The 17,548-nt window shown below is 44.3% G+C and overlaps 1 protein-coding gene across 1 annotated transcript in view; it reads right to left on the minus strand.

Annotated features, from left to right (window-relative positions):
- Positions 1–17,548, minus strand: part of LOC133525285 (coronin-7) — a 53,818-nt gene that overhangs the window by 13,503 nt on the left and 22,767 nt on the right. The window contains exons 13-21 of the mRNA XM_061861571.1: positions 16,157–16,260; positions 15,816–15,929; positions 14,761–15,003; positions 13,103–13,362; positions 11,794–11,915; positions 11,016–11,154; positions 7,091–7,222; positions 6,685–6,759; positions 3,047–3,182 (exon numbers count right to left, since the gene is read on the minus strand). Of these exons, the coding sequence (XP_061717555.1) occupies positions 3,047–3,182; positions 6,685–6,759; positions 7,091–7,222; positions 11,016–11,154; positions 11,794–11,915; positions 13,103–13,362; positions 14,761–15,003; positions 15,816–15,929; positions 16,157–16,260 (1,325 nt within the window). The remainder of the gene's footprint in view (positions 1–3,046; positions 3,183–6,684; positions 6,760–7,090; positions 7,223–11,015; positions 11,155–11,793; positions 11,916–13,102; positions 13,363–14,760; positions 15,004–15,815; positions 15,930–16,156; positions 16,261–17,548) is intronic.

A 17,548-nucleotide genomic window follows, 5' to 3' on the forward strand; every position in this document is an offset into this window, starting at 1 on the left:
CTAATGTATGTACTCACAGGGCTGCATGCCGGGCGGCTGCAGGCTGGCCGTGCGCGGGGTGACGTGCTTGTTGTCGAGCCAGGCGCGAGGACTGCCACGGCTCCCACGTCACTAATGTATGTACTCACAGGGCTGCATGCCGGGCGGCTGCAGGCTGGCCGTGCGCGGGGTGACGTGCTTGTTGTCGAGCCAGGCGCGAGGACTGCCACGGCTCCCACGTCACTAATGTATGTACTCACAGGGCTGCATGCCGGGCGGCTGCAGGCTGGCCGTGCGCGGGGTGACGTGCTTGTTGTCGAGCCAGGCGCGCGAGGACTGCCACGGCTCCCACGTCACTAATGTATGTACTCACAGGGCTGCATGCCGGGCGGCTGCAGGCTGGCCGTGCGCGGGGTGACGTGCTTGTTGTCGAGCCAGGCGCGCGAGGACTGCCACGGCTCCCACGTCACTAATGTATGTACTCACAGGGCTGCATGCCGGGCGGCTGCAGGCTGGCCGTGCGCGGGGTGACGTGCTTGTTGTCGAGCCAGGCGCGCGAGGACTGCCACGGCTCCCACGTCACTAATGTATGTACTCACAGGGCTGCATGCCGGGCGGCTGCAGGCTGGCCGTGCGCGGGGTGACGTGCTTGTTGTCGAGCCAGGCGCGAGGACTGCCACGGCTCCCACGTCACTAATGTATGTACTCACAGGGCTGCATGCCGGGCGGCTGCAGGCTGGCCGGGCGCGGGGTGACGTGCTTGTTGTCGAGCCAGGCGCGCGAGGACTGCCACGGCTCCCACGTCACTAATGTATGTACTCACAGGGCTGCATGCCGGGCGGCTGCAGGCTGGCCGTGCGCGGGGTGACGTGCTTGTTGTCGAGCCAGGCGCGCGAGGACTGCCACGGCTTCCACGTCACTAATGTATGTACTCACAGGGCTGCATGCCGGGCGGCTGCAGGCTGGCCGTGCGCGGGGTGACGTGCTTGTTGTCGAGCCAGGCGCGCGAGGACTGCCACGGCTCCCACGTCACTAATGTATGTACTCACAGGGCTGCATGCCGGGCGGCTGCAGGCTGGCCGTGCGCGGGGTGACGTGCTTGTTGTCGAGCCAGGCGCGAGGACTGCCACGGCTCCCACGTCACTAATGTATGTACTCACAGGGCTGCATGCCGGGCGGCTGCAGGCTGGCCGTGCGCGGGGTGACGTGCTTGTTGTCGAGCCAGGCGCGCGAGGACTGCCACGGCTCCCACGTCACTAATGTATGTACTCACAGGGCTGCATGCCGGGCGGCTGCAGGCTGGCCGTGCGCGGGGTGACGTGCTTGTTGTCGAGCCAGGCGCGCGAGGACTGCCACGGCTCCCACGTCACTAATGTATGTACTCACAGGGCTGCATGCCGGGCGGCTGCAGGCTGGCCGTGCGCGGGGTGACGTGCTTGTTGTCGAGCCAGGCGCGCGAGGACTGCCACGGCTCCCACGTCACTAATGTATGTACTCACAGGGCTGCATGCCGGGCGGCTGCAGGCTGGCCGTGCGCGGGGTGACGTGCTTGTTGTCGAGCCAGGCGCGCGAGGACTGCCACGGCTCCCACGTCACTAATGTATGTACTCACAGGGCTGCATGCCGGGCGGCTGCAGGCTGGCCGTGCGCGGGGTGACGTGCTTGTTGTCGAGCCAGGCGCGCGAGGACTGCCACGGCTCCCACGTCACTAATGTATGTACTCACAGGGCTGCATGCCGGGCGGCTGCAGGCTGGCCGTGCGCGGGGTGACGTGCTTGTTGTCGAGCCAGGCGCGAGGACTGCCACGGCTCCCACGTCACTAATGTATGTACTCACAGGGCTGCATGCCGGGCGGCTGCAGGCTGGCCGTGCGCGGGGTGACGTGCTTGTTGTCGAGCCAGGCGCGCGAGGACTGCCACGGCTCCCACGTCACTAATGTATGTACTCACAGGGCTGCATGCCGGGCGGCTGCAGGCTGGCCGTGCGCGGGGTGACGTGCTTGTTGTCGAGCCAGGCGCGCGAGGACTGCCACGGCTCCCACGTCACTAATGTATGTACTCACAGGGCTGCATGCCGGGCGGCTGCAGGCTGGCCGTGCGCGGGGTGACGTGCTTGTTGTCGAGCCAGGCGCGAGGACTGCCACGGCTCCCACGTCACTAATGTATGTACTCACAGGGCTGCATGCCGGGCGGCTGCAGGCTGGCCGGGCGCGGGGTGACGTGCTTGTTGTCGAGCCAGGCGCGAGGACTGCCACGGCTCCCACGTCACTAATGTATGTACTCACAGGGCTGCATGCCGGGCGGCTGCAGGCTGGCCGGGCGCGGGGTGACGTGCTTGTTGTCGAGCCAGGCGCGAGGACTGCCACGGCTCCCACGTCACTAATGTATGTACTCACAGGGCTGCATGCCGGGCGGCTGCAGGCTGGCCGTGCGCGGGGTGACGTGCTTGTTGTCGAGCCAGGCGCGAGGACTGCCACGGCTCCCACGTCACTAATGTATGTACTCACAGGGCTGCATGCCGGGCGGCTGCAGGCTGGCCGTGCGCGGGGTGACGTGCTTGTTGTCGAGCCAGGCGCGCGAGGACTGCCACGGCTCCCACGTCACTAATGTATGTACTCACAGGGCTGCATGCCGGGCGGCTGCAGGCTGGCCGGGCGCGGGGTGACGTGCTTGTTGTCGAGCCAGGCGCGAGGACTGCCACGGCTCCCACGTCACTAATGTATGTACTCACAGGGCTGCATGCCGGGCGGCTGCAGGCTGGCCGGGCGCGGGGTGACGTGCTTGTTGTCGAGCCAGGCGCGCGAGGACTGCCACGGCTCCCACGTCACTAATGTATGTACTCACAGGGCTGCATGCCGGGCGGCTGCAGGCTGGCCGTGCGCGGGGTGACGTGCTTGTTGTCGAGCCAGGCGCGAGGACTGCCACGGCTCCCACGTCACTAATGTATGTACTCACAGGGCTGCATGCCGGGCGGCTGCAGGCTGGCCGTGCGCGGGGTGACGTGCTTGTTGTCGAGCCAGGCGCGCGAGGACTGCCACGGCTCCCACGTCACTAATGTATGTACTCACAGGGCTGCATGCCGGGCGGCTGCAGGCTGGCCGTGCGCGGGGTGACGTGCTTGTTGTCGAGCCAGGCGCGCGAGGACTGCCATGGCTCCCACGTCACTAATGTCGGCGGGAACAGATCGTCTTGGAAGAGCTCGCTCTGAAAGCAAATCACACTCGTAAACATTAAGTAAAACACGGATATAAACTTTCACGGTTTTTACAAGCTTTCATTTAACTGGAAATGTTCATAGGAACATTACATACATAGGTATGTTTGTACGGGTCAAATCTTGCAAGTTAAATTGGACCCACTTCCCGGTTTCTCAAGTTGAAAATTTGCATACATATGTAAGTCGGGTGACAATGCAATATTATAGTACCATCGAGCTGATTAGATGATGGAGAGGAGGTGGCCATAGGAACTCTGTGATGAAACAACGCAACCTAATTGTTGGGGTTTTTAGAATTGTCTTGATGAGTATTCGTTGCCTTTGGAAAGAAAATTACAGTCAGTGATAAAAGCTTGTACCAGATTTCTTTTTTTACTTATTGCCCAGATACGATTATTACCTTCAATGTTTCGAAAACGACATAGAAAAAATATAAAAATAGAAATATCTAGAAGGTGTTCATATCAAATTTAACAAGTTTTTCTCCTGGACCACGAAAACAATGACGTGTTTCAAAAATTTAGAAAGTAATAATTATAAGCGATTAAATCCCGTCTAAATAAATAATAACTTGAAATAACAATGGGAAAACAGTGAATTCATCTGTCATGGAAAGATCTGAGCTCAAATAAAAAACGTACCACTTGTACTCTAAACCTACTCTCCTTATGACTTACAGGTCACTTCAAAAATAAAATGGAGCATTGAAAGCAACTCGCGGTCACCAAACATTTACATTTATTTCAGCATTGACTCACGCCACGCCTATCGTGTGTCACATAACCGGAAACCTCGTCAGAATGCACGAATGTTCATATAGGCAGAGATGTGACTTATTTGAAATACTTGTATTTAAAATACAAATACAAAATGCAAAATACCTATTTTGTATTTTGTATTTAAATACCTTTTAAAGAAAACTATTTTGTATTTTATTTCAAATAGTTTTTGGGACCTATTTTCTATTTTCAAAATACAAAATACTTTTTATTAGGTGAAGTAAGTAGGAGATCTCTTCTGACGTTACAATCCTTGCAACTCTCTCATTCTTTTATGGCGACCGGTCTGGCCTAGTGGGTGACCCTGCCTATGAAGCCGATGGTCCCGGGTTCAAATGCTGGTAATAGCATTTATTTGTGTGATGAACACAGATATTTGTTCCTGAGTCATGGGTGTTTTCTGTTTTTTTTTTGTGTATTTATTCACTATGAATTTTTTGAAACAGGGTTTATTTTATTTTATTTTATTTTTATTTTATTTATTCATTTTAATTAACACAGTATAACAGTTAAAACTAAAGCACTGTGAAATTACATATTGAACCTAGACAATCTAGACATGTATAATTGGAAAGAGTTGACATGAAACATCAAAATACTAATTAGAATACAGGTGACACTTATAACACAGAGGAGGGACGAATATCCATCATCTCGCTGAACCTCAGACATTCATCACGCACTGACATCCATCTACTTGCAAACACATCACATTCAGGCGCTGATGCGAAGAGTGAATTCAAGCTGCGTAAAGCTCGAACAAAAGGAGCGTTCCTGCGCGACACAGTTCGGGAACCCGGCACAGATAAAAGACAGCGATTACGAGGCCGAAACTCAAATCTAGAAGGTGTTGGGACAAACAGACGCACTACTTGTGTTGTTAACTCGACACAGTCAAAGTCACCGCGTAAGATATTACAGATTGTAGTGAGAAGTGCTGAGCTGCGTACCTCTAGGGAGTTAAATCCCATCATTCCCAACAAAAACTTGGTAGGATAAAGGAATGGGTAATACCCGTACATTTTTTTGTATAGGAAGCGCAAGAACACTTTCTGTACTTTTTCCAGTTGTAAGACATATGTTGTCTCGTAGGGACACCAAACGACAGAGGCCGTCTCAAGCTTACTCCTCACTAAGGCATTGTAGAGCAGTTTTATTGTTCTTGAGTCAGTAAAATCCCTGGCATTTCGAATGACAAATCCCAACCTCTTGTAACAATTACGGGTCAATGCATTCAGGTGCTCATGGAAATTGAGACGAGAGTCTAGAATGACACCGAGATCGCGGATGGAGCTAACACGAACTATTGCGTCTGAACCCAAAATATATGTGTAGTTAAGTGGATTTCGTGCCTTGCTAAAACTTATAACCGCACATTTAGAGACATTAAAGGATAGTCTATTTTTTACGCTCCACTCGCGCAGTTGGTCAAGATCCTTTTGAAGAGATTCACAATCTTAGATTCCTTGTACTCCATAGATCAACTTCAAGTCATCGGCATAAAGAAGGCATCTAGCGAAACTCGGAACAGATGCCAGGTCATTAATCATTATACCGAAGAGCAAAGGACCCAGTACCGATCCCTGACTGACCCCAGACCTAGTCTGATAAGTGTTCGATATAAAGCAGCCATGTTGCACATATTGACTCCTATCGCGGAGATAACTAGCGAAGAAACGGAGTAGTTGCGGGGAAAAACCGATATCGCACAACTTGCTCAATAGCACATCGTTATCCACGCGATCGAATGCTTTAACATAATAAGCCACTATTGAAAACCTCTAGGGTTTATGTAATAGTTGGCGAAACCGATCCGCGTTTGCTTAATACTATTATTACATACTTAGTTATGTTTTCCTGTCGAAGCTGTTATTGTATCTATCGTTTAAATATCGACCTTATGTATATGTACTTAAGTATTTATAAATATGTATCATTGTCTAGTACCCACAACACAAGTCTTAATGAGCTTATTACTGTGGGACTTAGTCAATTTGTGTAATAATGTCCTATAATATTTATTTATTATTTTAACATGGAACTGGTGAATCTGTGTAGTAACGCCGCAAATGACCACAAGCGTAGCGAGAGATTAAAAATGTGGAATCTTAAGTGTTGCAAGGGTTTCAAGGCACGAGAGGTAAACAAACTTTTCTGCCCTGGTGAAACACAAACGAGGCGTTTTTACCAACCAACGAGAGGTATATACTAGCTGTAAAACATTACAAATCTAAATTAATGCTTTTAATAATTGACCGTTAAAAACCATCACTTAAAAGTCCATTCAACTGGTAAACATGAGGAAACAGAAAATTTGCACTCTAGAGAACTGATATACACACTATTTTTAAAGAATAAAGAAAGCCTTTCCAACTTGTAAATTCCGAGCCATACTAACTTTTTAATTCAGACTAGGTATCCACTATTTAAGAGTACCTTTTATCGCAAAGTATTTGTATTTTAAAAAAGCATTTTGAAAATACCTATTTTGTATTTAGTATTTTAAATACAAATTTGAAAACTATTTTGTATTTTGCATTTGAAATAGTATATCAAGGAAGTATTTGTATTTTGTATTTAAATACTTTTTATAAAATATTTTTCACATCTGCATATAGGGCTGTCGCCACGCGCGTCAGATGACGCATTTGGCGGTGAATGGGTTTAAAAAATCAAGAAGACTATCTACTTGTTCACTTTTTTAACTAACCTTTATCCTAGGCACAGTGAAGGACAGAGGCTCGATATTGCCATTGGTCAACCTTAGCGCCCTCGCGAACTCCACCTGCAATGAAAAATACACAATATTTGAATGAAATATGAATGTGACTGTCCCACCAAATAGAAAATCGGACCTGGTAACAGTAGATATATGTAATGTAGGTCTTTTCAAGTAGGGTCGATCGCTATAATGTTTCACCAGCATCAAGAGAAAGCCTCCCGTCAAATCGTTCTTGGTTTAAAAATTACGACAACCTACCTTCTCCATAGCAACCAATTTCTCGTTAAGGAAGATGCCCTGATGTGATGCGAAAGGCCACACAGGTAGGGAGTATCGCTCGTCACCTTGTATCAACAGATTGTTGAGTCGCGTTGACACAAGAGTCAAGACATACCTTTTCTACAGCGACCAATTTCTTGTTGAGGAAGGAGATTCCCTGGTGCAGCGTCGGCGAGCGGTGATGCGACAGAGCACACAGGTAGGGGGCTTCGCTTGTCACCTCGTAGCAGTAGATTGTTGAGTCACCCTGGAACGATATAAAAATGTAAAACATGGGCCTCTCACCAAAATCTAAATCATTTTTAGGGTTAAAACGGAACCCTATTACTAAGATTCCGCTGTCCGTTTGTCACCAAGCTGTATCTCATGAACCGTGATAGTTAGACAGTTGAAATTTTCACACATGATGTATTTCTGTTGCCGCTATCAACAAATACTAAAAAGTACGGAACCCTCGTAGGGCGAGTACGACTCGCACTTGTCGTTTTTTTTCGGTCACTTCTGAGAGATGTTGTTTATTACTAAGTTGCCAAGTTGAGTTGGTGCAATCGACCCTAAAGCTGAAGGACAAAACGATGAGTGTTACTTTTATGAGATTACGAAATATTTGAATTGAAAAATTCAAAGGACCATACCATACTATGCCTGATACAACTTAATCTGTCATAAAATCTAAAAAAAAAAAAAACAAAGACAAGTGTTAAGTATTAGTCGTTTTTCCTCTGAACTCAATTGCCTGATTAGTCATTTACAGGGGTCGGACAAAAAGTGCGGATGACGTAAAAATGACGTATTCTTGCACACAGGATGATGTTTGAGTTTGTATTTAAACTTCCGTGTGACATGTAGTAACAAATTAGTATTAATGAAGTAACAAAATAATCGTAAATAAATCCATGGAATTAATAATACAGGTGGTAGGGTGATGTAGTGAATAAAATAAATTTCACGAAACTTGTTACCATAAGGTATAATTATTTGAAATTAGTTAGAAAAAGTCTGTGGGATTGCCACAATATTCGAGTAAAGATGACATTTTAGAGCGTTTTCTTATACATTAGTAAATATAAATTTTAGCTAAATATAATCGTGAAGATACAATAGCTAAACAATAACAGTCAATTTATTGTTCATCTGATTGACAATGTGTCAGTCAAAAACGTACTTACTCATTTCAAGTGGCGATATCGTTTAATAAAGAGGTTGATAAATGATAAGTGATAATTGTTTATGAAAATCAAAAATACTATTTGAAATCATCCTATAAGTGGTTTGACGTCATCCGCACTTTTTGTACGACCCCTGCACGGCTAGCACATGACGGGCGCGACAGTCGACAGGCGAGAAAATGCCGCGACATAGAGCTTTCTCGCGAATCGGTAGCATAAGACGCGCGCGACAACGCGCTGTCTCGCGGACAAATGTCAAAGCGACATAATTTTGTCGTTTGACAGTTCCACGCGGGATACTCTCGAAACTCGTAGCACAAGTGCACTATGAGAGAGAAAATATCCCGCGTTTCAACGTCAAAAGGAGAGAAACTGTCTTCGAGGCTAGAGGGTCGCGAGAAGCATATTTTGTCGAAGTTTTGTTGACTTTGGTCCTAAAAGAAAGTTAATTTTCTATATTTTGTATTTATTTCATACTACAGCAATTTTCTGTGTAATTTTAATATGAATACTGAGTTTTATGATTTGTCCGTTAGCTAGGTATTTAGGTAAGGTGTAGGTACGTGGTATTGCTTTATAACATACCTATTAAGATACCTATATCTACATCATGCCGGTAATAACAAAATGATTGTATTTTTTCACATTTACTTGTTTGTTCTCTTAAGTTAAATGAAAACCCGACAGAAAAATTAAAAGCCTAAGATTGTGCCACTACATCAACAAAGCAAACAGTTTGATGGCGAATTGACTGGAGGGTGATTAATAGAAATTACTTTGTGGAAATCTGTATTAATTGATACAAAAATATTACTTCGCTAATCCACGAAATAATTAAGTGCTAGTCAATCAGTGCTAACCAGTTACACTTACACGCGTGTTTTTACAGTCAATGCATGCAACCTACCACCTAAAAAATATATACGCAAATAGTTAAATAAACCACCACCTAAGTACAAAAACTCGTCACGTGCTTCAATTGATTGTGGGATATAAACCGCGGTCTTGGGGTTTAATTATAGGTATATCCGGGTACTAATGATTTATAATATGTGTACAAAAACGCACCACCTAGAGAGGATGGGAGAGGATCGTGCTGTGAGAAGAGTGTATGTGGGGCACCCGGGTAGAAAACGTCCGTCTGGGCGTACCAGATACCGCTGGAGTGACGAAGTCCTAAAAGACCTGTTCGCCCTCGGAATATCAACTGGCGTGAAGTGGCGCAGGATAGGGCAGAGTGGCGCTCTCTTGCGTCAGAGGCCAAGATCTTGTTTGGGTCACTGAGCGAGTGAAGTAGTAGTAGTAGTAGTACAAAAACGCAATGTATTTTAAAACTTTGGAGAAAGCCTTCAGATTGGGTAAGGTAACCTACATCTACTGTACTTAGGTACCTATTACTTACCCTAAGTAGGTGTCTAAGTACACTTTTGTTACTATATGCATTATTTTATTAAACGCAGATAATAAAATAATGCAAAATAATGAATCTGGCAGCCCAACTCAACCTCCACCTTACAAAAGGCCACGGCCGTAATACGAGTATTCTGTAGTTACCACCCTAATGTACGATTCCCACCGACTGGCTGGAGTCAGGCCGCACCGGAGCGCATTTTTAATGTGCCTATATATTATATATCGCAGAAGCGATAGAATCCGTCCGGAGGCGTCTCCGCGTCCGCGAGCAGCCGACCTGCTTGCGGCCACATAAATGTGAAATGCGATCCGACTCCGCCCGTTCGGTGGGAGTCGTAGTAGTCGTACTTAAATCTAAATATCTAAAAGAGGTCAGAGTAAATAAAATAACTTAATGTTTTTGTGTATTTGCAATATGAGAAAACTTAAAAAACTAACGCTGCATCCATAGATCGCTAAAATACAAAACACGCAAAAATGACTCATTGTTTTAAACATTCGAGTGTCGTTGTATGGAGTAGGTTCCCAACTTGAGCCCTTCTATGTCCTCCGTGGCAGGATGGCTGCGCCCAGCAGCAGCATGTTTAGGTATAGGCGCCGTGTTTGATGACAGACTTGTGCATGTCATCAATCTATCTTCAAAGCCAGCGGTGCAGCAACTAGCCAGCCACAAGGAAGATATGTTGGGGATTATCATGAGATCTTCAGTCTTCTTTGTAAAGATGGTAGCTTATTTGCCAACACTTTCGGGTAATCTCAATTATCTTAAAAAAACACCAATCATTCGTAAGGAGTGGTATTTAATTATTAGGTAGGTATAATTACCTAAAGATAATTCTTTAGATATCATAATGTACTCCAACTTGTAACGACAAAGCGAATCAAATTATGATTGACACATTGACATTTCCGACTTCAAAATAATATTTGCTATTTCTTTAATCTTAATACTGCGAGAAGGAGACAAAGTTATCGTGACTAGGGACGTTCCGTTTCTAAAGCTGACTATTCATTATTTTTCCGATTATGTTAGTACCGATTCAGTGTTGCCACGAAAGAAAAGTTTGTTCCAAGTATAAATGGCCACACTGGCTAAGTCGCGCGCGGGATGGCTCTCTCGCGTGGAATTCTTTTCTCGATCTGCCAACTTATGCTACCAAAATCGAGAAACTGACAGGTCGAGATAGAAATTTGTGACACGCGACTGTTGTTTCTCGCGGCGCGAGTTATCCCGCGTGTAATCATGTGCTAGCCGTGCTGGTCATTTAGGTCTCAACATTCAGTGTAGTTTTACCTACCCGCCAAGTTAAATGTCTCTTATGTCTACTAGCAGATAATTTAAGTACCATCGGCAAGGCTCTCAAGTCATGTCTGATCGGGGGGATAGCAGTTGGAAAAACGAATGAGTGGCCTAGAACTTAGTACAGAAAATATGGAAGTCGACTGACTTCAACTTACCCGTCCCGTGAGGAAGATGGTGCCGGAGTCGTGGTCGATGTGCGTCTGTAATATTGCCGGGGACACATCCAAGCCCACCGTACACAGCGGAGCGCTGAGATCGCTTGCCTTGTACAAGTAAATTTGCCGTTCCGATACTCTGTAAACAAATAATGTCAATCAATACTTAAAAAAACCACAAAAGTATGGAAAAACAAGCTAAATAAGAAAAAAAAACTAAATACTTATTCTGTTTATTATTCAAAAACTAAGAGAATTGGAGATGTTTCGATACTTATAGCCTGGACTGCACGAATCTTACTAGAAATAAACTTCGTAATAAATAAGCTAAAATGGCAATCTCTTATTTTTCATTAATTAATTTCTCTAGCCACTCATAAATATTTAACTTCTTCAGATACCATATAATATATTTTTTTTTTATGGTAGAGGAGGCCAACGAGCAGACGGATCACCTGATGGTCAGCGATTATCGCCGCCCATGGACACCTGCAACACCAGAGGGGCTGTATGTGCGTTGCCGGCCTTTATGATGGGAGTACGCTCTTTTCTTGAAGGTTTGAAGGTGGTATCGGTCCGGAAATACCGCAGGCGACAGTTCATTCCACAGTTTACCATATGTTACGTTCCACAGGTAAAGGCACCTTAGGCGGTTTACTTCGCGTACCGCATCAATAATGGAGCGCCACCAACGCCAACCACTATAAGGTACCTTTGACTCGTAGAGCGTCACATGTTTAAAAAGATGCTGTTTAACGATTGAAGAGTTGGAACTTACTTGTCAAACCCAGTGACGACTAGATGCGTCTCGTTGAGGGCCCAGACTATCCTCGCCCCGCGGCTGCCCGCCGGCCCGGGGCCGCTGCGGATGGCCTCCGTCGACGACCGGGGCTTGAAGATCTGGACCAAAATTAAAACGTCACGTTTACCCAGCAGGTACTTCAACCCAACAGATAAAAGGCTAAAGTACGAGAGTTGAAGTCACGCACACGACAACAAAATCGTGTAATGACAGCGAGATACATTTGTATTTCATACCCATAGCAAGTTGAACTACCAACTGCAAGATGGACTGAAAAGTCTCGATTATTTAGCTTAATTTCGTGCTCTTATGTCACATTCATTCATTATTCACATTAATTGTAGCTGTGTGTGTAATTATTCACATCAACTCCTGGTGATACTTGTATGCATGCATATTAGCGGCAACATTAACCGGCAACATAAACCGAAAGAATATTAGCGGCAACATTAACCGGCAACATAAACCGCAAGAATATTAGCGGCAACATTAACCGGCAACATAAACCGCAAGAATATTAGCGGCAACATAAACCGCAAGAATATTAGCGGCAACATAAACCGCAAGAATATTAGCGGCAACATTAACCGGCAACATAAACCGCAAGAATATTAGCGGCAACATAAACCGCAAGAATATTAGCGGCAACATTAACCGGCAACATAAACCGCAAGAATATTAGCGGCGATTATGATTTCATTTAGACTTGCAGTTTCTTTATATTATGTATTTTTAGTTACATACTCAGCCCCGGGGAATGTATTCAAAACTCTCTTATACTTCGTTTTTTTTTAGTATTATATAAAAAGGGTAAAAAATCTTGATGTGTCTTTTCACTGAAAAAAGCTATTAAAAACATAGTAACTATTACTTATGAAACCAAAAGAACGTAAATGATCATAAAGGCTATACAATTGTTACATATTAATACCTTCTTTTTAATGCTAAAAAAACGACAAGTATAGTAGTTAGCAAACAATAAATAAAATAATCTATTGAGCAAATAGCATTAAGTATGAAATGTCATATCTTTAATATTGAATCTTGAAGTTGAACTTCGACTTACCCTATGTCATATCTTTAATATTGAATCTTGAAGTTGAACTTCGACTTACCCTGCATTGCGACTTACCACAAGTCCATCCTTGCAGACTGTAGCCAAATATTCCCCAGAAGGCGACCAATCCAACGAAAAGATCTGCTGATATCCAGTAAGCGTTATGGGTGCTTCATATACATCTAGGCTGCGATCCTTTATCTTAGTTAAGTCTTAAGTATGTCTTACCCTGACAAGTCCATCCTTGCAAACGGTAGCCAAATATTCCCCACAAGGCGACCAGTCCAAGGCAAATATCTGCTCCGTATGACCAGTTAAAGTGATCGCCGCTTCTGGTACATCTAGGCTGAGATCCCATATCTTAATAGTAAGGTCGTGTGCTGCAGTGGTGAGCAGGTCGGAGGCGGTGGGGTGGAAGCGCACTATGTAGATCTTGTCGGGGTGAGCGGAGAACGTGCGGTTTGGTGTGTTGGAGGACTCTTGGAGGCCTGGAAGGAAAATCTGGTGAGTGGGGCTGTAATAAAATGGATAATGTCCCTTACGAATATTAAAGTTTCGTTTATTTTAAAAAAATACCAGGAAGCCCATTTTAAATTGAGAATGTTCTATGGCCTGTTCCAAATGTTTTCTGTCAAACAAAACTCGACTTTTGTCAGAAAACCCCAAAGACTTAGGCTGGTGGAATGACAATCTAATATACTATAATATTATATATATAAAGGAGTGTACAGGTTTTTAAAGGGTCGGCAAAGAGCATGTAACACCTCTGGAGTTGCAGGCGTCCATAGGCTGAAGTGACTGCTTACCATCAGGCGTTTGCCACCGTCGTGGTATAAAAAAAATATATTTACAATTGAGTTCATAAATATGTATATTTTTTTCATTTTATTGCTAATGGATTAAGGTGAAGAAAAAAAATTTGAGGACAATCTCCCACAGATCGATCTAGCCCCAGACTAAGCAAATTTTGTACTATGAGTAGTAGGCGACGATACACATACTTATATAGATAAATAAATACTTATATACGTAGGTAACATCCATAACTCGGGAACAAATATTTGTGATGAACACACTAATAAATGCCCTGACCGGGATTCTAAGCGGGGATCTCATTCGCTACCGACTATGAGGGTAGGATGCCGTTAAATGATAAATATTTCTTTGTAATTTTCATTTTGCAGTTCCTACGCAGTTTGTCTGAGTAAGTTTTGTTAGGTAGTCCTCATTCCACGTAAGATTACCTTCAACTAGTCCAAGACATGTATTCTGCTTCCGCACTTGATAGTTCTACCTAGTCCAAGACATGTATTCTGCTTCTGCATTTGATAGTTCTACATCAAACTCATATTAGATATTCCTTTTTTGCTGATACTAGACTTAAATCGACTGGGATATTTTATTATTGTTTTATTCGGGATGCTTACTGCCTCAAATACATATACAATAGACTTATCTACTAGATGCAAATTAGAAGCTAAATAACGTAAACGATGACGATGGGTTTAAAATGTCAAATGTGTAGAATCCTGTGATTTGTTTGTAAAATAAATGAATAATATCCGAATTAAACCCGCGTAGGGACATTGTGAGCGTAGTGTGCTTGGATAGACTAACAAATGTGGACGCGACCAGTGGTAACGTTGAAAGCGAACGCAGCCGACGCGCACGAATGAGGGTAGACCGAGCGCGGTTTACACAACTTTGACACCCACCCGCTATCTCCAGTTACCCATGAACAAGATGCATGTAACTGCGTTGAAATATCGCGAGTTCGAAACAATACAAAAGGTAATCACGGTCCCTATCTCGGTCTATTTAAGTCTATTGAAACTAACCGTGGATAATTCAAAACTGTTTTTGTTGATAGTCAAAGAAATAGTCACCTCCTTCCGGAATAATCCATTCCCGAATCATGCCATCGTCGCAAGCCACCAGCAGCCTGTCGTCGCGGAAGGGGTCCCAGGCCCAGTCCTGCAGCACGGCCGGGTGCAGCAGCGCGGGCGCGTGCCGGCCGGAGGGGTGCGCGGGCGGCGCGGCGGCGGCGCGCGAGGCGCCCGCGGGCAGCTCCACGATGGCCACGCGCCCGCCGCCGCCCGACACCGGCACGGCGCAGCGGACGCCGTTCGCTGCGAACGGAACGGGAAATTAACCCCCTTAATAATCGTTTGTCCCTTTCCGACGTATCGGTATGATGGAAAGGGACAAATGATTATTAGCGGCATCGTAACTTTAGTAAACGTTTATGAATAAGGGGGCAAGCGTTTTGCGAAAGGTGCCGATATTGAGGGTCGGTTGCGCGAAACCGTGTCACCGTCGAAGCGTACGCAAAATTTTATTATTAGGTATGCCAAGAATATTCGTATTCGTACGAATATTCGCATAATTTTAAACATTCGCATCAATTGAAGTAATGTGCCCTGTCTCGTTGACTCGCATATGAGCAGTAGAGAGCATTTCTCAACACTTTATAATATCTCGTTCTGAGGTTACGTATGTTTTATATACTAACAGATTTTTTTCTAATTAGGATGATAATAACAACATATTCCCTAACATTCGTATTCGCGTCCTCGATATTCGGATTCGCATTCGCAAATGTGAAGAATACGAAATTAGTGACATCCCTGTCGACGCAAAGAACTGTCGACGATTTGTCATGCGACAAGTATCTACTATACGTTGGCATTTAAAAGTACACGCACTTGTATGCAAATACATATTTTATGAATACTCTACAATGTAATTGAAAATAAAAAATCTTTTACATCTTAATATTGAAGTTCTTAACCAAGTCAACTTTACGATTTAAGTAATCTAGAAGACATGCCTAGATTCAAATTTTACTTATTTAAACTTTAGTGCATAAAATAAAAACTCAATAAACAATAAACAAATTTTCGATCATAAGAAACGGCATGTGAAATCCTTTAAATCTCACCATAAAATCCATTGCACTCTCCCGATATCTGTCGGCTGATGTTTTTGATGTTCTCCACATGTGTCGACTTGTGTCCTGGCGTTCCTTTCAGATGCCGGAATTTTGATACTTTTCCTAAAAACAACAAATACCAAAAATTAACCCATAAACAAGATGGGCAATTAACGCCTACCTAATACAAAATATACCTATAGTGTAAGGGTTAGAATCCCTTGCACCGTCACCGAACTTTTCCTAGTAAGAACGCATTCTTGTCTTCTTGAGCAAGTCTTAGAAGAACTCAACCGAAATGTATTTAAATTATTTTTATTTTATACATAGTCAAAACAAGAAAAACTTACCAAAGACAGTAGAGGTCCTCTTAGTGGTCACGTTCGGTACGGACGCGCGTTTGTCCTTTTCCTCGCGATCTGGACTCTTCCGAGATTTCAGCGAGTCGCGCCGCCTGAATTAAAACATTTATTTCAACCATTGACGTATTAAAACAAATAGACGCCCAAAGCCAAAGAAATATGTCAAAATATATGGAGTACTGACGTCAGGAAATGCGTTCCAGTCTTCCAGCAACACCGGCTAAGCGATATTTTACCGAACAAATCATTCTGCCATTTTTTGCGGGGGAAACGTGCACACACTCACAACATACAAAATCCAATCTCAAATGACGACACAAATACATAGAAAATGACACGCATCAAAGACAAATCTTGTACACCACGATCTATTTTTGTGTACGGACGAGTCACAACATGCACCGCCTTAGGTACAGTTGTACCCATGCTTCGGCAGAGGGGAAATAGTATGAATGCCGTCTCCCTTCCCGGTGTTGCTCGAAGATTCTAGTAGGTGCTTATAACGCTTCTTTATAATTTTTGTCAAGATAAGTATTATATACAAAAGTAAACTTAACCCGATACAATTTAAGTGTCAAATTTGCAAACGCACGTTTCAAAACGTTGAATACTTTATGGGTAAACGAAGTTTTCGCAAATTGATCATTGTATAAACGTCAAAATTAATAGCGAATTAATAAATCATTAAATACCATGAAATTACGACGAATTCACATTAGTTCTGTTATAATATTAATAGAACTCACTGAATGAAATATACGTGATCAAGTATTAAGTGAAGTGAAGTGTATTTTCATAAGTGCGATTTCACTCATTCCTTGGACGCATTCATCTTAAGTTTTATACGACAGTCATTAATGTACAGTCTAATGTCGCGTCATGCGATTCATTCGTTAGAAAAGGACAACGTGATTTGCTGTCAAACACCTGTTTTGTTACGCAGTGAGAATTCAGTAAGTACGTTGTATTATTTTGTTATCACAGTAGGGTTTTTTTGCTCATCTACAAGTTCTTAGAATTTACCTGAAGGTGTATTCCCATCTGTGCCCGTGCTCTAATGGGCCTTTCCATTTTTCCCCGCCGGCCACAGATGGGAATATATGGATGGATGGCCACAGGTGGGAATACACCCGGACACACATTTGGACCCGGGTACGTCGTTAAATTACGTCCAAAAGAGAAGTATGGGCATTGTGAGTGTCATCTCGCTTTATGTGGTTGGGCACATCACAGCGGATGACATTCAGAACCTAACTGGGGAACTACCATCACCTTACAGAAAACCGCATCCAAATAACACTAGACCCTACTCATAGTGTTATGTTCCTGCTGGTGAGTAAGGTTGCCAGAGCTGAATGCGGGCGTTAGGGTCGGCAACGC

The sequence above is a fragment of the Cydia pomonella genome, chromosome 14 (assembly GCF_033807575.1).
Source record: "Cydia pomonella isolate Wapato2018A chromosome 14, ilCydPomo1, whole genome shotgun sequence".
Classification (NCBI taxonomy): Eukaryota; Metazoa; Arthropoda; class Insecta; order Lepidoptera; family Tortricidae; genus Cydia; species Cydia pomonella.